The 22068-nt window shown below is 39.7% G+C and overlaps 1 protein-coding gene across 2 annotated transcripts in view; it reads right to left on the reverse strand.

The window, feature by feature from the left end:
- LOC128685119 (polyamine-transporting ATPase 13A2) overlaps positions 1-22068 on the reverse strand; it is a 212362-nt gene that overhangs the window by 165373 nt on the left and 24921 nt on the right. For both annotated transcript variants that reach the window (XM_070102010.1, XM_070102005.1), the window contains exons 2-5: positions 5267-6006; positions 3247-3414; positions 2093-2247; positions 1504-1651 (exon numbers count right to left, since the gene is read on the reverse strand). In XM_070102010.1, the coding sequence (XP_069958111.1) occupies positions 1504-1651; positions 2093-2247; positions 3247-3414; positions 5267-5323 (528 nt within the window). In that variant the 5' untranslated portion in view covers positions 5324-6006. The remainder of the gene's footprint in view (positions 1-1503; positions 1652-2092; positions 2248-3246; positions 3415-5266; positions 6007-22068) is intronic.

Raw genomic sequence — 22068 nt, forward strand, 5'->3', positions numbered from 1 at the left:
TGGAATAATACAAATTATATCACATATATGTGTGAAACCATCTGCCCTGGCTTGTAAACAATGGCACACTAGCTGAAGGCAGGGCAGCTGAGGAGCTCAGGCTGGATGGAGAGGCAGACGCATTCGAGACGAATGTCTTTACCCGAGTTTTTCACCATTGGACGAGCCAATATTTTTATGCAGAAATGCATCGTTAGGCGATTTTATCATTAGACGATGCCAGCGTTGGTCGAGGGTCCACTGTACATGATAATATATACCTGGAAAGTACTTGAGGGCCTGGTCCCAAATCTGTATACTGTCATAACAACATATTGGAGCGAGAGACATGAGAGAAAGTGCAAAATAAACCCAGTGAAAAGCAGGGGTGCGGTGAACACAGTAAGGGAACACTGTATCAACATTCGTGGCCCCAGACTTTTCAACATCTTACCAGAAGATATCTTAAACACTGCTGGAAAAAGTGTGGAAGTCTTCAAGAGAAAACTGGACAAATACCTTTACCAGGTGCCAAATCAATCACACTGTGATGGATATGTGGGGCAGCGGGTCTCCAACAGCAACAGCCTGGGTGACCAGGCTAGCACCAAACGAGCCTGGTCCATGGCTGTACTCCGAGAGTAGTAAGATTCTCGAAACTCATCAAAGACATAAGTCATGACATAGCTTGCAGTGGTGGCTTCGTTATGAACCATGAACAAGTCATGACATTGCTAGCAGGTTATGTAAGGTTCGTCAGGAAACATGAAAAGTGTCTCCTGATGCGGGTCTTAGTCATGTGACGACCCACCGCTGGAACTTTTGGGTCCACCCCTTTAAAAATTATGGTCATAGTTATAACCAATGACGGCTTTATTATGGATCAGGATGGGCTGTAATGCCGTCTAAAATCTCCCCTTCCCCTGTCCCTCCAAAATGTAGGGAAATTGTTAATGTAGTACTTACAATGACATGGTAATGTGACATCTACAGCCACTGGTAATTACTATGTACACACAACGCTGAGTAAACTGTAAAGCTTTTATCATTCCCTTGACTGCTTTTTTAAATCCCCGTCATTTATGCTGGTGATACATCTGTGTCACTCAAACTGCGATACATAAATGGAAACAAGATACAGGTGATACTTTGTGAGTTATATAGGTGTATACTGCAGTCTTGTGATTGGGGAACCATTGATTTAAACATTACTACTGTGACTGGAAACTGGTTTGAAACTTTGCCAAAAAGCAAATAATTTTTGAGGAAAGGAGCAAAACTTTCTTATAACGTATAACAAAATGAAACACATTACTAATGTCCTGCTGCCCTACTCTATATGACAGCTAAACTGTTGGAACAAAAGCCAGCAATGTTTCCTTGTTGGGATATTATATGACAGGAAACTAACTTTCGTTCTTTCAATGTTTTATAGAACAAGGGTAACTTCGTAAAAGTTATGTACCTAATTTTGTTAAGAACCCTTTACCAAAAGTAATTATAAAAAAAGGAAAAGTAACTGGCCTGCTGGACAAGTAACTGCCATATGGAGAGAATTTCTATCCTCATGAAGTTCTCGCCGAAGAGTGACTGTCGACGCTGAGCTGTGGCCTGACCCAGGCCTCCACTTGCTTGTTGGAAGGTGTTGAATGTTGCCCCATTGTCAAAGGGTCTGTGAAAGTCCCATTACTGACAATAATTCATTATGACTGTAATCAGATATAAACATGTAAGCAGTTCATTACCACTGTAACTTGTTTAGCTCTCAAAACTTTGGGGCCCAGTCCCTGGACCCATCATGTACCTCTGTCAGCCTTTGACTACTGCCCACATAATGAAGATATTAAACTAAGTGACAAGATCTCTTTATATATAGTCCTCTTTCACATCACATATAATACTTAAAATCATACTCAGACTTTTTCACTTCATATTTTCCCTCTAATAGGTTGTGACATCCTCACTAAGGTTATGTCAAATTGAAAACCATAAAAGACTTAGACATTACAAAGTCTTTATTTGCATTCCAAAATTAAATGCATTCCGTTGCAGTATAAAAATATATACGTATATTGTAAGATTTTCTGGCCATGTACTTTTGTGTGGAACTTACCGCAGCCTGACGAAGGTACAGGTGGCATCATCCCAGATATATTTGATCTTCTTGTTGGTAAAGTAGATGCTACCTAGGGTGTCAACACCAGCCTCTGTATCACATCTTGCTTCCTCTCTCACCACCTCCTCCTCCCAAAGCTGATGGTATGTGTCCTATATGGAATAATAATAATAATAATAATAATAATAATAATAATAATAATAGTAATAATAATAATAATAATAATAATAATAATAATAATAATAATAATAATAATATAATACTCTTTATTTCTACAAGTTCATGTACAAGGTATGCAGACCTAGCTGACATCAGTGACATATTACTATATAGAAAGCCCCTTGTTATGCAGGCCTTTTCAGGCAAATTAGGTCAGTTTTGCTCCCAGGATGCAACCCACACAGTCGGCAAACACCCAGGTACCTATTTTACTGATAGATGAACAGGGGCAGCAGGTGTCTTAAGAAAACACATCCTAATTTTTCCACCCATACTGGGCATCGAACCACAGATCTTAATGTGTGAGGCGAGTACACTAGCAATCGAGGTATGGGACAAAAGTCACAAGGGTTACAAGGAGTTAGGTTCCTCTTTATGGTTCTGGTGCTCTCTCTCTCTCTCTCTCTCTCTCTCTCTCTCTCTATACACAGGGTTTTTACAAGTTTAGATTAAGGATTCCTAACTTTATTTACAAGCTAAGAGCTGTTACCTACATCAACTCATTTAAAAGCCTTTTTATTGTTATGAAACATACAAGTAGGGAACAAGATAAAGTGGGAGCCATCTGTGGGCCAGCAATTTCATTTGATCAACTGACTGTATTTCGTTAATATCATTATGCTGTACGAACAAGTTCCAGACTCGAGTCATCCTAGGAATAAATTATCTCAGATGATGTTCTGGAGAAGGTTACAGTCACAGTAAAGTTACTGCTTGCTGTCCTTTCTCTCTCTCTCTCTCTCTCTCAAATATCTTTTATAAACTCTTTAATGCTACATGGCTTAATACATGTATACAGTAATGGAACGACCCTTCTTTTCCTCGGATCAAACCTGATTACCTACCATTCCACAGATGCTGTATGTTGAGATCGTCTCCATGATCGTATTAATATTATGTAGTACATACAAGTGTTACTAGTGGTGACAAACCTTGAGGAGCAGCTTGTTAGCTTCTAAGAGCGAGCAGCGACGGTGGGTGAGAGCGAGCTTGATGGAGGGTCGCCAGGTGATAAGAATGAGCAGGAGGCCGCCAGTAGCCACTGTTGCTACCACCGTCAATGCCAGCTTCACCGGGTCCCGTCTGTATCCTGTTACTTCCTGAGGGCACGTGAGTTAGTTTTATTTAGTTAGGTTAATGACTTTATTACACAGGCCATACCCATCCTGTGGGAGGTGATCAGAAAATTACAGGGGTACGTAAAAGGTCCAGGAGCTGGGCCCCAAAGTTTTCATAGTTCAGCAAATTATAGTATACCTGGAATATACCTGGAGAGGGATACTGGTAATGAATTATTTACAAGTTTATGATTATTATATCATCACTGGTAACAATGGCTGTCTCCCACCAAGGTAGGGTGACCCAGAAAAGAGGAAGCGTATTCACCGTTATTCATTCAATTATTCTCTTGCTAGAAGCATGATTGTGTTTCAGTTCTGATGACTCTCTGCACTTCAACATCCCTGCCTCTCCTTCAGAGTGCAGGCACTGTACTTACCACCTCCAGAACTCAAGTCTGGCTAACCAGTTTCCCTGAATCCTCTCATAAATTTACCTTGCTCATACTCCAACAAATCTTCAAGTCATAAATACTATTTGTCTCCACTCGCTCCTATCTAATACGCTCATGCCTGCTTGCCGGAAGTCCAAGCCCCTGGCACACGAAACGTCCTTTACTCCCTCCCTCCAACCTTTCCTAGGCCAACTCCTACCCTGCCTTCCCTCCACCTCAGTTTTATATATCCACTTAGGTCTCCTAATTTGCACTATTCTCTCTAAATATCCAAATTATCTGAAGTAACTTCTGGTAACGTCATCTAATTTTAAACCTCCTATTTCCCTATATAATATTCACCCCACATACTGCTTTAAACACAACAAAAACATTATTATTATTATGCATTATGTTAATAAGGAAGTGCTAAATCCTCAAGGGTCCTAGAGAGTCTTGGGACTGAGAGACACTCATGTTTGACCTTAGCTAGGAATTGGTTACTTAAGTTACTTGGATATTTCAAGGGAGGTTCCTTGGTGCTGGTGAGGGGCTCTTGATCCAAGGAATTGTATTTTTTTCTCTCTTTCTCTGAACTGAACCTGACTACCTCCCTTTCTCCAGCTACTGTATGATCACTGTGGGTTTAACACTCCCCCTAAATATAACACCAACAACAATAATAATAATAATAATAATAATAATTTAGTTCCTTGGATCAAGAGCCCTTCACAAGCATCAGGGTTTCTTTTATAAATTACTCTGGACAACTATCACTCAGATCAGTAGACAGTTTGGTATTCAAATAAAAGTTGATAAGATGGCATAACATGAGATGTTTGAAACATGACTGGCTGACTGATAATGAACAATCTCTGACAACAATGACCAAATAACTTAGTGTTTATACATTATCATACCATGTCACTCTTCCAGGTATGAAGTAGGCTCCATACACCAGTGAGAAACATGAAGCATACATAATCCTAGTAGATCTGGGAAGAAACTGGTTGACAATTTTAAATATGCAGTGAACCTCTGTATTCAGAGGTCGAGGCCAGGAGCTATAACTCGACCCCAGCAATGACATATAGGTAAGTACACATATTAAGAAGTACATCTGTTTGTGTCCAAATAACTTAAATACAGTGGTACCCCGAGTTTCGAGCTCTCTTTGTTACAGAAGTCTGTTCAAGTGCCATTACCGAACGAATTTGCTCCCATAAGCAATAATGTAAATTAGATTAGTCCATTTCAGACCCCCAAAAATACACTTACAAAAGCACTTACAATAATACACTTACATAATTGGTCAAGTTGGGAGCAGTTCAAAACTTGGGGTACCACTGTATTTAAATTTAATTGGATTTGATGTCAATGTAAAAGAAATAAGATATACTGTACATGTACTAGCTATTTTTTAGGAAGATAAAACTATGAATATTTTATGGGGAGCTTACCAGTTCATCCTTGGTGCCCAGGTTGAGGCGGTCAGCTGTTGCCTTGGTGCCCCACATGGTGAGTGCTGGTGATGCCTCACTCCCTCACCACTCACCAACACTACAAACACGTCTCCAACTCAACCCTCAATTGGTAGAGCTGTTTTTCAACTCCCACCACAGCTCACCACCATGGACCTCACAAGGTTTCCAATGCACTCTCCATCAGTTCTCCACAGTCTACCTTCCACAGAATATGCTGACTGCAGTTACAAAATCAGAATTCTTAGGAAAATGCAAATTGTTTCATTCTCTATTTTGATATCAACTGTTGGTCTTGAGTCAGACTTTAATTTTAACAAGTTGATATTAGCAGAGAAGGCTCTCTGCCCATTGGGCAGATAATCTTAAACTGATGTGAGGCATTAATAGCAATGATAAATTTTCAGTTATGTCAGTCTTTTATGTGACATCAAGATTTCAATGATGTTAATCCTGAAAAGGAATGTCGAATATTTCATAGCAATATACACAATGACATTCACTGACTTCAAGCTCTGTCGTATGTTAAACTTCAATGTTATATCTCGGTGAGATACTCATCTATCACTGGAACATCATCTTGCAGCAGTAACAGTGGCAGTAGCGGTAACAATAGCAGCAGCACCAGCAGTAGCACTAGCGGCAGTAGCAGTAGTAGACAATGTATCAGTCAAGATTCTTATGGACGCAGGGTCGCCTGTCTTCCTCACCCACCATCACTGTTGAATTAATTATATTATTATCATTGATGTATATTTAACTAATTTAAATTAATTGGACTTTGCTAATGCCTTCAATTCATTCCAAAGAGATGCTGTACTAAGAGATATTTAACAACACTTTCCTTCCCTTTATCAGGTCATTCACTGTACAGTAATTACAATTTTCTGTAATATGTAAGAGTTATCCTAGGTAGTAGGTTGGTAGACAGCAACCTCCCAGGGAGGTACTACCGTCCTGCCAAGTGAGTGTAAAACGAAAGCCTGTAATTGTTCTACATGATGGTAGGATTGCTGGTGTCCATTTTTCTGTCTCATGAACATGCAAGATTTCAGGTATGTCTTGCTACTTCTACTTACACTTAGGTAACACTACACATACATGTACAAGCATATATATACACACCCCTCTGGGTTTTCTTCTATTTTGTTTCTGGTTCTTGTTCTTGTTTATTTCTTCTTATCTCCATGGGGAAGTGGAACAAAATTCTTCCTCCGTAAGCCATGCGTGTTGTAAGAGGCGACTAAAATGCCGGGAGCAAGGGGCTAGTAACCCCTTCTGCTGTATATATTACTAAATGTAAAAGGAGAAACTTTTGTTTTTCCTTTTGGGCCACCCCGCCTCGGTGGGATACGGCTGGTGTGTTGAAAGAAAGAAAGATGTAAGAGTTATGGAAACTAAAACAAAGTTATCAAGTTGGAGTTTATTTTAATCTTTTCTTTATTCAGAAAAAAATGTTTTAAATGGTTGTTATAAATGCTTGAAGCATTGGTAAGAGGTAGTTCCTTGCTTAGCAACGAATTCGTTTACCGAAGTGGTCTTTGGAATGGAACTCTGTCATTAAGTAAGGAGTGTCTGTATACAGTAGAGCCCCCATATCCACTAATTCGGTATCTGCGGTTTCAGTTATCCATGGTTTACTGTGGCCCAAAAATACCTCTTAATTTTGCATAATAATGGCCCCCAAAGCACAAAAGTAGAAAAGCTGGTAGCTCTTCAGTGCCTAAGAGAAGCCATAATGTGCTTCCCATAAGTAAAATAAGTGATAATTCTCCACTTATTATGCATAATTTGTCAATTAAACTTTATAATAGGTATGTAGAAAACTTACATACAGTATTTGCTACTATCCACGGTTTCGGTATCCATGGCAGGTCCTTGGAACATATCCAGCACGGATACGGGGGTCCTACTGTGTGTGTGTGTGTGTGTGTGTGTGTGTGTGTGTGTGTGTGTGTGTGTGTGTGTGTGTGTGTGTGTGTGTGTGTGTGTGTGTGTGTGTGTGTGTATATATATATATACATGTATATATATAGGTATATATATATACATGTATATATATAGGTATACATATATACATGTATATATATAGGTATATATATATACGTATATATAAAGGTAGTAGGTTGGTAGACAGCAACCACCCAGGGAGGTACTACCGTCCTGCCAAGTGAGTGTAAAACGAAAGCCTGTAATTGTTTTACATGATGGTAGGATTGTTGGTGTCCTTTTTTCTGTTTCATAAACATGCAAGATTTCAGGTATGTCTTGCTACTTCTACTTACACTTAGGTTACACTGCACATACATGTACAAGCATATATATGATAAATTAGACACATGTGCAACTCTTGGGTATCTTTATTGAGGAAACGTTTCACCACACAGTGGCTTCATCAGTCGATACAAAGGAGAATCTTGAAGAACAGGAAGAGAATGAGGTAATCAGTCCCTCAACCTTGAGTCGATGTGGTCAGTCCATCAACCTTGATGGACTGATTGATGGACTGACCACATCGACTCAAGGTTGAGGGACTGATTACCTCATTCTCCTCCTGTTCTTCAAGATTCTCCTTTGTATGGACTGATGAAGCCACTGTGTGGCAAAACGTTTCCTCAATAAAGATACCCAAGAGTTGCACATGTGTCTAATTTATCAACATGTCGGTTCTCTGAACCATTCATCCACAAGCATATATATACAAACCCCTCTGGGTTTTCTTCTTTTTTCTTTCTAGTTCTTGTTCTTGTTTATTTCCTCTTATTTCCATAGGGAAGTGAAACAGAATTCTTCCTCCGTAAGTCATGCGTGTTGCAAGAGGCAACTAAAATGCCAGGAGCAAGGGGCTAGTAACCCCTTCTCCTGTATATATTACTAAATGTAAAAGGAGAAATTTTCGTTTCTCCGTTTTGGGCCACCCCATCTTGGTGGGATATGCCCGGTTTGTTGAAAGAAGAAGATATATATACTTCTTCTTTCAACCTACCAGCCGTATCCCACTGAGGTGGGGTGGCCCAAAAGAAAAAACTGAAGTTTCTCCTTTTAAATTTAGTAATATATACAGGAGAAGGGGTTACTAGCCCCTTGCTCCCGGCATTTTAGTCGCCTCTTACGACACGCATGGCTTACAGAGGAAGAATTCTGTTCCACTTCCCCATAGAGATAAGAGGAAATAAACAAGAACAAGAATTAGAAAGGAAATAGAAGAAAACCCAGAGGAATGTGTATATATATGCTTGTACACGTATGTGTAGTGTGACCTAAGTGTAAGTAGAAGTAGCAAGACTTACCTGTAATCTTGCATATTTATGAGACAGACAAAAGACACCAGCAATCCTACCATCATGTAAAACAATTACAGGTTTCCATTTTACACTCACATGGCAAGACGGTAGTACCTCCCTGGGCGGTTGCTGTCTACCAACCTACTACCTTGATATACTATATTTTCTTTCATTCAACACATCGGCCACATCCCACCAAGGCAGGGTGGCCCAAAAAGAAAAACGAAAGTTTCTCTTTTAAATTTAGTAATTTATACTATATATATAAATATATATATATATATATATATGCAAAACAACCACTCTGAAAGAATAGAGAAATTCCAAGCGCTTTCGTGACTACTCACATTAATAATAATAATATTATTATTAATAATAATAATAATAATAATTAATGATAATGTGAGTAGTCACGAAAGCGCTTGGAATTTCTCTATTCTTTCAGAGTGGTTGTTTTGCATATTCTGAAATCACCTGTTTACTGTGATCTTATTGTATGTATATATATATATATATATATATATATATATATATATATATATATATATATATATATATATATATATATATATATATATATATATATATATATATATATATATATATATATATATATATATATATATATATATATATATATATATATATATATATATATATATATATAAATATATATATATATATATATATAATATATATATATATATATATATATATATATATATATATATATATATATATATATATATATATATATATATATATATATATATATATATATATATATATATATATATATATATATATATATATATATATATATATATATATATATATATATACATGCTCTCCGCCGATCCCTAGGTACCTTCCCCTCTTTCATACATTTATTAAACAAAAGTACCAACCACTCCAACACTATATCCCCCCCTGCTTTTAACATTTCTGTCATGATCCCATCAGTTCCAGCTGCTTTACCCCCTTTCATTCTACGTAATGCCTCACGTACCTCCACCACACTTACATTCTAGTGAAGAAGAGCAGAATGTAAGTGTGGTGGAGGTACGTGAGGCATTACGTAGAATGAAAGGGGGTAAAGCAGCTGGAACTGATGGCATCATGACAGAAATGTTAAAAGCAGGGGGGGATATAGTGTTGGAGTGGTTGGTACTTTTGTTTAATAAATGTATGAAAGAGGGGAAGGTACCTAGGGATTGGCGGAGAGCATGTATAGTCCCTTTATATAAAGGGAAAGGGGACAAAAGAGATTGTAAAAATTATAGAGGAATAAGTTTACTGAGTATACCAGGAAAAGTATACGGTAGGGTTATAATTGAAAGAATTAGAGGTAAGACAGAATGTAGAATTGCGGACGAGCAAGGAGGCTTCAGAGTGGGTAGGGGATGTGTAGATCAAGTGTTTACATTGAAACATATATGTGAACAGTATTTAGATAAAGGTAGGGAAGTTTTTATTGCATTTATGGATTTAGAAAAGGCATATGATAGAGTGGATAGAGGAGCAATGTGGCAGATGTTGCAAGTATATGGAATAGGTGGTAAGTTACTAAATGCTGTAAAGAGCTTTTATGAGGATAGTGAGGCTCAGGTTAGGGTGTGTAGAAGAGAGGGAGAATACTTCCCGGTAAAAGTAGGTCTTAGACAGGGATGTGTAATGTCACCATGGTTGTTTAATATATTTATAGATGGGGTTGTAAAAGAAGTAAATGCTAGGGTGTTCGGGAGAGGGGTGGGATTAAATTATGGGGAATCAAATTCAAAATGGGAATTGACACAGTTACTTTTTGCTGATGATACTGTGCTTATGGGAGATTCTAAAGAAAAATTACAAAGGTTAGTGGATGAGTTTGAGAATGTGTGTAAAGGTAGAAAGTTGAAAGTGAACATAGAAAAGAGTAAGGTGATGAGGGTATCAAATGATTTAGATAAAGAAAAATTGGATATCAAATTGGGGAGGAGGAGTATGGAAGAAGTGAATGTTTTCAGATACTTGGGAGTTGACGTGTCGGCGGATGGATTTATGAAGGATGAGGTTAATCATAGAATTGATGAGGGAAAAAAGGTGATTGGTGCGTTGAGGAATATGTGGAGTCAAAAAACGTTATCTATGGAGGCAAAGAAGGGAATGTATGAAAGTATAGTAGTACCAACACTCTTATATGGATGTGAAGCTTGGGTGGTAAATGCAGCAGCGAGGAGACGGTTGGAGGCAGTGGAGATGTCCTGTCTAAGGGCAATGTGTGGTGTAAATATTATGCAGAAAATTCGGAGTGTGGAAATTAGGAGAAGTTGTGGAGTTAATAAAAGCATTAGTCAGAGGGCAGAAGAGGGGTTGTTGAGGTGGTTTGGTCATTTAGAGAGAATGGATCAAAGTAGAATGACATGGAAAGCATATAAATCTATAGGGGAAGGAAAGAGGGGTAGGGGTCGTCCTCGAAAGGGTTGGAAAGAGGGGGTAAAGGAGGTTTTGTGGGTGAGGGGCTTGGACTTCCAGCAAGCGTGCGTGAGCGTGTTAGATAGGAGTGAATGGAGACGAATGATACTTGGGACCTGACAATCTGTTGGAGTGTGAGCAGGGTAATAAGTGAAGGGATTCAGGGAAACCGGTTATTTTCATATAGTCGGACTTCAGTCCTGGAAATGGGAAGTACAATGCCTGCACTTTAAAGGAGGGGTTTGGGATATTGGCAGTTTGGAGGGATATGTTGTGTATCTCTATACATATATGCTTCTAAACTGTTGTATTCTGAGCACCTCTGCAAAAGCAGTGATAATGTGTGAGTGTGGTGAAAGTGTTGAATGATGATGAAAGCATTTTCTTTTTGGGGATTTTCTTTCTTTTTTTTGGGTCACCCTGCCTCGGTGGGAGACGGCCGACTTGTTGAAAAAAAAAAAAAAAATATATATATATATATATATATATATAAATATATATATATATATATATATATATATATATATATATATATATATATATATATATATATATATATGGAGAAAAAGAGAGAGGTTAAGAGAGTGGTGAAGCAATGTAAAAAGAGAGCAAATGAGAGAGTGGGTGAGATGTTATCAACAAATTTTGTTGAAAATAAGAAAAAGTTTTGGAGTGAGATTAACAAGTTAAGAAAGCCTAGAGAACAAATTGATTTGTCAGTTAAAAATAGGAGAGGAGAGTTATTAAATGGAGAGTTAGAGGTATTGGGAAGATGGAAGGAATATTTTGAGGAATTGTTAAATGTTGATGAAGATAGGGAAGCTGTGATTTCGTGTATAGGGCAAGGAGGAATAACATCTTGTAGGAGTGAGGAAGAGCCAGTTGTGAGTGTGGGGGAAGTTCGTGAGGCAGTAGGTAAAATGAAAGGGGGTAAGGCAGCCGGGATTGATGGGATAAAGATAGAAATGTTAAAAGCAGGTGGGGATATAGTTTTGGAGTGGTTGGTGCAATTATTTAATAAATGTATGGAAGAGGGTAAGGTACCTAGGGATTGGCAGAGAGCATGCATAGTTCCTTTGTATAAAGGCAAAGGGGATAAAAGAGAGTGCAAAAATTATAGGGGGATAAGTCTGTTGAGTGTACCTGGTAAAGTGTATGGTAGAGTTATAATTGAAAGAATTAAGAGTAAGACGGAGAATAGGATAGCAGATGAACAAGGAGGCTTTAGGAAAGGTAGGGGGTGTGTGGACCAGGTGTTTACAGTGAAACATATAAGTGAACAGTATTTAGATAAGGCTAAAGAGGTCTTTGTGGCATTTATGGATTTGGAAAAGGCGTATGACAGGGTGGATAGGGGGGCAATGTGGCAGATGTTGCAAGTGTATGGTGTAGGAGGTAGGTTACTGAAAGCAGTGAAGAGTTTTTACGAGGATAGTGAGGCTCAAGTTAGAGTATGTAGGAAAGAGGGAAATTTTTTCCCAGTAAAAGTAGGCCTTAGACAAGGATGTGTGATGTCACCGTGGTTGTTTAATATATTTATAGATGGGGTTGTAAGAGAAGTAAATGCGAGGGTCTTGGCAAGAGGCGTGGAGTTAAAAGATAAAGAATCACACACAAAGTGGGAGTTGTCACAGCTGCTCTTTGCTGATGACACTGTGCTCTTGGGAGATTCTGAAGAGAAGTTGCAGAGATTGGTGGATGAATTTGGTAGGGTGTGCAAAAGAAGAAAATTAAAGGTGAATACAGGAAAGAGTAAGGTTATGAGGATAACAAAAAGATTAGGTGATGAAAGATTGAATATCAGATTGGAGGGAGAGAGTATGGAGGAGGTGAACGTATTCAGATATTTGGGAGTGGACGTGTCAGCGGATGGGTCTATGAAAGATGAGGTGAATCATAGAATTGATGAGGGAAAAAGAGTGAGTGGTGCACTTAGGAGTCTGTGGAGACAAAGAACTTTGTCCTTGGAGGCAAAGAGGGGAATGTATGAGAGTATAGTTTTACCAACGCTCTTATATGGGTGTGAAGCGTGGGTGATGAATGTTGCAGCGAGGAGAAGGCTGGAGGCAGTGGAGATGTCATGTCTGAGGGCAATGTGTGGTGTGAATATAATGCAGAGAATTCGTAGTTTGGAAGTTAGGAGGAGGTGCGGGATTACCAAAACTGTTGTCCAGAGGGCTGAGGAAGGGTTGTTGAGGTGGTTCGGACATGTAGAGAGAATGGAGCGAAACAGAATGACTTCAAGAGTGTATCAGTCTGTAGTGGAAGGAAGGCGGGGTAGGGGTCGGCCTAGGAAGGGTTGGAGGGAGGGGGTAAAGGAGGTTTTGTGTGCGAGGGGCTTGGACTTCCAGCAGGCATGCGTGAGCGTGTTTGATAGGAGTGAATGGAGACAAATGGTTTTTAATACTTGACGTGCTGTTGGAGTGTGAGCAAAGTAACATTTATGAAGGGATTCAGGGAAACCGGCAGGCCGGACTTGAGTTCTGGAGATGGGAAGTACAGTGCCTGCACTCTGAAGGAGGGGTGTTAATGTTGCAGTTTAAAAACTGTAGTGTAAAGCACCCTTCTGGCAAGACAGTGATGGAGTGAATGATGGTGAAAGTTTTTCTTTTTCGGGCCACCCTGCCTTGGTGGGAATCGGCCGGTGTGATAATATAATAATATATAATATATATATAATAAATATATATATAATATATATATATATATATATATATATATATATATATATATACTGTATATATATAATATAGGGAGGTACCACCACATAGACCCATATATATATGTATATATGTATATATATTTTTATTTTTTTTTTTTTTTTTTTTTTATTATCACACCGGCCGATTCCCACCAAGGCAGGGTGGCCCGAAAAAGAAAAACTTTCACCATCATTCACTCCATCACTGTCTTGCCAGAAGGGCTTTACACTACAGTTTTTAAACTGCAACATTAACACCCCTCCTTCAGAGTGCAGGCACTGTACTTCCCATCTCCAGGACTCAAGTCCGGCCTGCCGGTTTCCCTGAATCACTGAATCAATAAATAAATAAATAAATAAATGTTACTTTGCTCACACTCCAACAGCACGTCAAGTATTAAAAACCATTTGTCTCCATTCACTCCTATCAAACACGCTCACGCATGCCTGCTGGAAGTCCAAGCCCCTCGCACACAAAACCTCCTTTACCCCCTCCCTCCAACCCTTCCTAGGCCGACCCCTACCCCGCCTTCCTTCCACTACAGACTGATACACTCTTGAAGTCATTCTGTTTCGCTCCATTCTCTCTACATGTCCGAACCACCTCAACAACCCTTCCTCAGCCCTCTGGACAACAGTTTTGGTAATCCCGCACCTCCTCCTAACTTCCAAACTACGAATTCTCTGCATTATATTCACACCACACATTGCCCTCAGACATGACATCTCCACTGCCTCCAGCCTTCTCCTCGCTGCAACATTCATCACCCACGCTTCACACCCATATAAGAGCGTTGGTAAAACTATACTCTCATACATTCCCCTCTTTGCCTCCAAGGACAAAGTTCTTTGTCTCCACAGACTCCTAAGTGCACCACTCACTCTTTTTCCCTCATCAATTCTATGATTCACCTCATCTTTCATAGACCCATCCGCTGACACGTCCACTCCCAAATATCTGAATACGTTCACCTCCTCCATACTCTCTCCCTCCAATCTGATATTCAATCTTTCATCACCTAATCTTTTTGTTATCCTCATAACCTTACTCTTTCCTGTATTCACCTTTAATTTTCTTCTTTTGCACACCCTACCAAATTCATCCACCAATCTCTGCAACTTCTCTTCAGAATCTCCCAAGAGCACAGTGTCATCAGCAAAGAGCAGCTGTGACAACTCCCACTTTGTGTGTGATTCTTTATCTTTTAACTCCACGCCTCTTGCCAAGACCCTCGCATTTACTTCTCTTACAACCCCATCTATAAATATATTAAACAACCACGGTGACATCACACATCCTTGTCTAAGGCCTACTTTTACTGGGAAAAAATTTCCCTCTTTCCTACATACTCTAACTTGAGCCTCACTATCCTCGTAAAAACTCTTCACTGCTTTCAGTAACCTACCTCCTACACCATACACTTGCAACATCTGCCACATTGCCCCCCTATCCACCCTGTCATACGCCTTTTCCAAATCCATAAATGCCACAAAGACCTCTTTAGCCTTATCTAAATACTGTTCACTTATATGTTTCACTGTAAACACCTGGTCCACACACCCCCTACCTTTCCTAAAGCCTCCTTGTTCATCTGCTATCCTATTCTCCGTCTTACTCTTAATTCTTTCAATTATAACTCTACCATACACTTTACCAGGTATACTCAACAGACTTATCCCCCTATAATTTTTGCACTCTCTTTTATCCCCTTTGCCTTTATACAAAGGAACTATGCATGCTCTCTGCCAATCCCTAGGTACCTTACCCTCTTCCATACATTTATTAAATAATTGCACCAACCACTCCAAAACTATATCCCCACCTGCTTTTAACATTTCTATCTTTATCCCATCAATCCCGGCTGCCTTACCCCCTTTCATTTTACCTACTGCCTCACGAACTTCCCCCACACTCACAACTGGCTCTTCCTCACTCCTACAAGATGTTATTCCTCCTTGCCCTATACACGAAATCACAGCTTCCCTATCTTCATCAACATTTAACAATTTCTCAAAATATTCCTTCCATCTTCCCAATACCTCTAACTCTCCATTTAATAACTCTCCTCTCCTATTTTTAACTGACAAATCCATTTGTTCTCTAGGCTTTCTTAACTTGTTAATCTCACTCCAAAACTTTTTCTTATTTTCAACAAAATTTGTTGATAACATCTCACCCACTCTCTCATTTGCTCTCTTTTTACATTGCTTCGCCACTCTCTTAACTTCTCTCTTTTTCTCCATATACTCTTCCCTCCTTGCATCACTTCTACTTTGTAAAAACTTCTCATATGCTAACTTTTTCTCCCTTACTACTCTCTTTACATCATCATTCCACCAATCGCTCCTCTTCCCTCCTGCACCCACTTTCCTGTAACCACAAACTTCTGCTGAACACTCTAACACTACATTTTTAAACCTACCCCATACCTCTTCGACCCCATTGCCTATGCTCTCATTAGCCCATCTATCCTCCAATAGCTGTTTATATCTTACCCTAACTGCCTCCTCTTTTAGTTTATAAACCTTCACCTCTCTCTTCCCTGATGCTTCTATTCTCCTTGTATCCCATCTACCTTTTACTCTCAGTGTAGCTACAACTAGAAAGTGATCTGATATATCTGTGGCCCCTCTATAAACATGTACATCCTGAAGTCTACTCAACAGTCTTTTATCTACCAATACATAATCCAACAAACTACTGTCATTTCGCCCTACATCATATCGTGTATACTTATTTATCCTCTTTTTCTTAAAATATGTATTACCTATAACTAAACCCCTTTCTATACAAAGTTCAATCAAAGGGCTCCCATTATCATCATATATATATATATATATATATATATATATATATATATATATATATATATATATATATATATATATATATATATATATATATATATATATATATAGGGTTGGAAAGAGGGGGTAAAGGAGGTTTTGTGGGCGAGGGGCTTGGACTTTCAGCAAGCGTGCATGAGCATGTTAGATAGGAGTGAATGGAGACGAATGATACTTGGGACCTGACGATCTGTTGGAATGTGAGCAGGGTAATATTTAGTGAAGGGATTCAGGGAAACCGGTTATTTTCTTATAGTCGGACTTGAGTCCTGGAAATGGGAAGTACAATGCCTGCACTTTAACCCTTTCAGGGTCCGTCCCGTAGATCTACGGCTGGTCGGTGAGTGTCCAAACCGTAGATCTACGCCAAAATTCTAGCGCCGTCAAATTTAGCGCGAAAGCGCTCATAGGCCTACATATGAGAGAATGGGTCTGCGCCGTGGGTGTGCGCCATAAACAAAAAATCTAGGCGCCTGCATAGCATTGTGGGAACGCCGGCTCAGTCACCCTTGTTCACCATGTCTCGTCGCAAGTCAGCTCTCACTCCCCGGAAAATTGGGACTCTCCTCTTCCTGTCTGATAGTTCTGACACTGATGGAAGTGGAAATGAAGACGAATTCTACGGCTTTGATAAGTTAGTGACCGAAAATAATGACCAGGATATCGATAATAGTGCAGAAAACCCTGACGATCCTCGACCTTCTACCTCTGGTGTGGGCACTCGTGACTCACGGTCGGGTGTTCCTAAACGTAAGAGAAAACTAATATTTTCCCGTGGCCTGGCCTCTAACTTCAGTAATGACGATGATTCTGACGTGGATTGTGATTTTATTGCGCTCGACGATCATTCGAGTAGTGATAGTGAGGAAACATATTCACCAGTGAAGCGTCGGTATGTTCGCCGCCGCATGCGCTCGGGTAGTGTACCCTATGCTGTGCCCAGGGGACGGAGTTCATCCCGGAGTACATCCCGGAGTACATCCCGTGGCCCTACACCCGTTTTAGGTAGTGATAGTGAGGATGATGTGGCTACACTTGGCATGGATGGGCCACAGACATCAGTGGATGGTGTTAGTGGGGCTGGTGGTGGTAGTGGCACCGCCATGCGTGACTCGCTGTGCCACGCGGGAACCCACGCTGCTGACTCGTCAGTTCAAGGACAAAGCGGAGCGTCACCCACCAGCCCGCCACAACCACCCGTACAACCAGCCTATGATGTCCAGTATCCACCAGCAAACCGTATCTGGGATTGGCAGCAAAATCCCAATTTTGTTCCCAGCCCTCACCACTTTGATGACTCGCAAAGTGGAATTCTACCTACCTGTCCCCTTGGAACCACGGCCAATGAACTGGAATTCTTTGAATTATTCTTTGACCAGCCATTGATGGAAATTATTGTCAGGGAAAGTAATAAGTATTTTCAGTACACCATGGCAAATACGATCTTATCACCACAGTCAAGACTACACAGGTGGAAAGAGACGACTGTTGCAGAAATGTATTTGCTTTTTGCAACAATAATGCTTATGCCTCACGTCTATAAGCATAATATAAAAGCATACTGGTCCACAGATCGGCTAATTTGTACCCCATCCTTCAGTGAAATAATACCAGTGAACAGGTTTATCTTACTGTTACGTATGTTGCACTTCTCTGACAAAACCAGGCCTGACAGAAGTGACAGGTTATACAAGATTAGAAATGTTTTCATGTATCTCAAACAAAAGTTCAGGATATACTTTTATCCATTCAAGAATCTTGTAATTGACGAGTCTTTGATTTTGTTCAAAGGTAGACTGTCATTCAAGCAGTATATACCGAGCAAGAGGAACTGCTTTGGTATAAAATTGTTTGTACTCTGTGATTGTGACAGTGGCCTGGTGTTGGATATTGTTGTATACACGGGTAGTAAAACATTGAAAGATACCAAGATGTTATTGGGTATATCAGGTGACGTAGTGAGAAACATGATGGCACCTTATCTTGGTAAGGGCCATACATTATATACCGATAACTGGTACACAAGCCCATTACTCAGTGATTTCATGCGAGTGAACAAGACAGATGTGTGTGGCACAGTGCGTTCTAATCGTAAACATATGCCCAGGCTCAACGCAGGTGTTCGTGGTGATGACGTGCAGGTGTTTACTGCCAATGACATCATGGCATTACGGTGGCATGACAAACGAGATGTCACATTGTTGACAACCATTCACCGTAATGAAATGCAAGACAGTGGCAAAGTTGATCGAGTGACTAAAGAACGTATTCGAAAACCAGTGACAGTGATTGATTATACACAAAACATGCGCTTGGTTGACAAGTGTGACATGCAGATTGGTTTTGTTGACTGTGTTCGTAAGAGTTACAAGTGGTACATGAAACTTTTCTTCCATCTCATGGACATTTCAATGCTGAATGCATATAATATGTACCAAATAAAGACTGGTAACAGACCACCGTATGGTGAATTTTGTTTGTCTGTTGTCAGACAACTCATAATGAAGTACCAGGTAACAACACCTGCAATACAACATGGTCCTCGAATTCATCACAATATACCCAAGCGTTTGAGAAGAGAAGGTGATCATTTCATAATACAGCTTCCTTCAACTCAAAAGAAATTTGCTCAGAAGAGATGCATTGTCTGTGCACAAACAAAACGACGGCAACAAAGACGCAAAGACACTCGGTTTATGTGTGAGGAATGTAAGGTGCCTCTGTGCATGGTGCCTTGTTTCAAGGAGTTCCACAAGCTCCAGCAGTTCTAAAACCATGTCCAGTGATTGTAAATATGTAAATATATGATAGAACATTAGTATTATACAATATTTGTGCATGTTTATTGTAATAAACAACAGTGGTAAACAATAATATGATAATAACTTTAGTGCGGTTATTGTGTTCAATACAGTGAGTTTATATATATACATTATATACAGTATTGGTCTCTCAGGCCCCAAATGTTAGTAGGAATAGAAAAAAATTGGAAAAGAAAAGAAAAAACAACTAAAACAACAAAATAATATAATACGCGTATGTGGAATTCGTCGATGTTGCCGCCACCACATCATTTTCTACAAACTTCTTGGCACTGTATCTCGGTAAGTACTGATCAGATTCTAATTTTTTTTGTTTTATTACCTTCACAAAAATATGCTCTTTAATTCTGTAAGAAAAAATAATTTTTTTTTTTTTCAAAATTTCTTGGACACTGGTGCGTGACTTCAGATTTTGGCCTTGGACCCTGAAAGGGTTAAAGGAGGGGTTTGGGATATTGGCAGATTGGAGGGATATGTTGTGTATCTTTATACGTATATGCTTCTAAACTGTTGTATTCTGAGCACCTCTGCAAAAGCAGTGATAATGTGTGAGTGTGGTGAAAGTGTTGAATGATGATGAAAGTATTTTCTAACACGCTCATGCACGCTTGCTGGAAGTCCAAGCCCCTCGCCCACAAAACCTCCTTTCCCCCTCTTTCCAACCCTTTCGAGGACGACCCCTACCCCTCTTTCCTTCCCCTATAGATTTATATGCTTTCCATGTCATTCTACTTTGATCCATTCTCTCTAAATGACCAAACCACCTCAACAACCCCTCTTCTGCCCTCTGACTAATGCTTTTATTAACTCCACACCTTCTCCTAATTTCCACACTCCAAATTTTCTGCATAATATTTACACCACACATTGCCCTTAAACAGGACATCTCCACTGCCTCCAACCGTCTCCTCGCTGCTGCATTTACCACCCAAGCTTCACACCCATATAAGAGTGTTGGTACTACTATACTTTCATACATTCCCTTCTTTGCTTCCATAGATAACGTTTTTTGACTCCACATATACCTCAACGCACCACTCACCTTTTTTCACTCATCAATTCTATGATTAACCTCATCCTTCATAAATCCATCCGCCGACACGTCAACTCCCAAGTATCTGAAAACATTCACTTCTTCCATACTCCTCCTCCCCAATTTGATATCCAATTTTTCTTTATCTAAATCATTTGATACCCTCATCACCTTACTCTTTTCGATGTTCACTTTCAACTTTCTACCTTTACACACTCTCCCAAACTCGTCCACTAACCTTTGCAATTTTTCTTTAGAATCTCCCATAAGCACAGTATCATCAGCAAAAAGTAACTGTGTCAATTCCCATTTTGAATTTGATTCCCCATAATTTAATCCCACCCCTCTCCCGAACACCCTAGCATTTACTTCTTTTACAACCCCATCTATAAATATATTAAACAACCATGGTGACATTACACATCCCTGTCTAAGACCTACTTTTACCGGGAAGTATTCTCCCTCTCTTCTACACACCCTAACCTGAGCCTCACTATCCTCATAAAAGCTCTTTACAGCATTTAGTAACTTACCACCTATTCCATATACAGTGGACCCCCGCATAGCGAACTTAATCCGTGCAAGAGGGCTGGTCGTTATGCGAAATGTTCGCTATGCGAATTAATTTTCCCCATAAGAAATAATGGAAATAAAATTAATCCGTGCAAGACACCCAAAAGTATGAAAAAAAATTTTTTTTACCACAAAAAAATGTTAATTTTAGTACACACAAACTGAAAAAGGCATGCACAATTACATGACACTTACTTTTATTGAAGATCTGGTGATGATTGATGGGATGGGAGGAGGGGAGAGAGAGTGTTAGTGTTTAGAAGGGGAATCCCCTTCCATTAGGACTTGAGGTAGCAAGTCCTTTTCTGGGGTTACTTCCCTTCTTCTTTTAATGCCACTAGGACCAGCTTCAGAGTCACTGGACTTCTTTCGCACAACATATCTGTCCATAGTGGCCTGTACCTCTCGTTCCTTTATGATTTGTCTAAAGTGGTTCACAACAGTGTCATTGTAACAGTCACCAGCACGGCTTGCAATAGCTGTGTGAGGGTGATTTTCATCAAAAAAGGTTTGCACTTCAAGCCATTTTGCACACATTTCCTTAATCTTTGAAGTAGGCAATTCCTTCAATTTCTCTCTCCCCTCCTTTGAACCAGTTTCCCCAGGTCTGGCCTCTTGCTCTTGAAGTTGATCTATCAGCTCATCAGTGGTTAGTTCTTCATTGTCCTCCTCCACCAACTCTTCCACATCCTCCCCACTAACCTCCAACCCCAAGGACTTCCCCAATTCCACAATTGATTCCTCAACTGGTATACTACTCCTCTCAGGGTTAGCCTCAAACCCTTCAAAATCCCTTTTGTCTACACATTCTGGCCAGTTTCTTCCAAGCAGAGTTCAAGGTTCTCTTAGTCACTCCCTCCCAAGCCTTACCTATAAGGTTTACACAATTGAGGATATTAAAGTGATCCTTCCAAAACTCTTTTAGAGTCAATCGAGTGTCTGTGGTCACTTCAAAGCACTTTTGAAACAGAGCTTTTGTGTACAGTTTCTTGAAGTTGGAAATGACCTGCTGGTCCATGGGCTGCAGGAGAGGAGTGGTATTAGGAGGCAAAAACTTCACCTTAATG

The sequence above is a fragment of the Cherax quadricarinatus genome, chromosome 5, assembly GCF_038502225.1.
Source record: "Cherax quadricarinatus isolate ZL_2023a chromosome 5, ASM3850222v1, whole genome shotgun sequence".
NCBI classification, from domain to species: Eukaryota; Metazoa; Arthropoda; class Malacostraca; order Decapoda; family Parastacidae; genus Cherax; species Cherax quadricarinatus.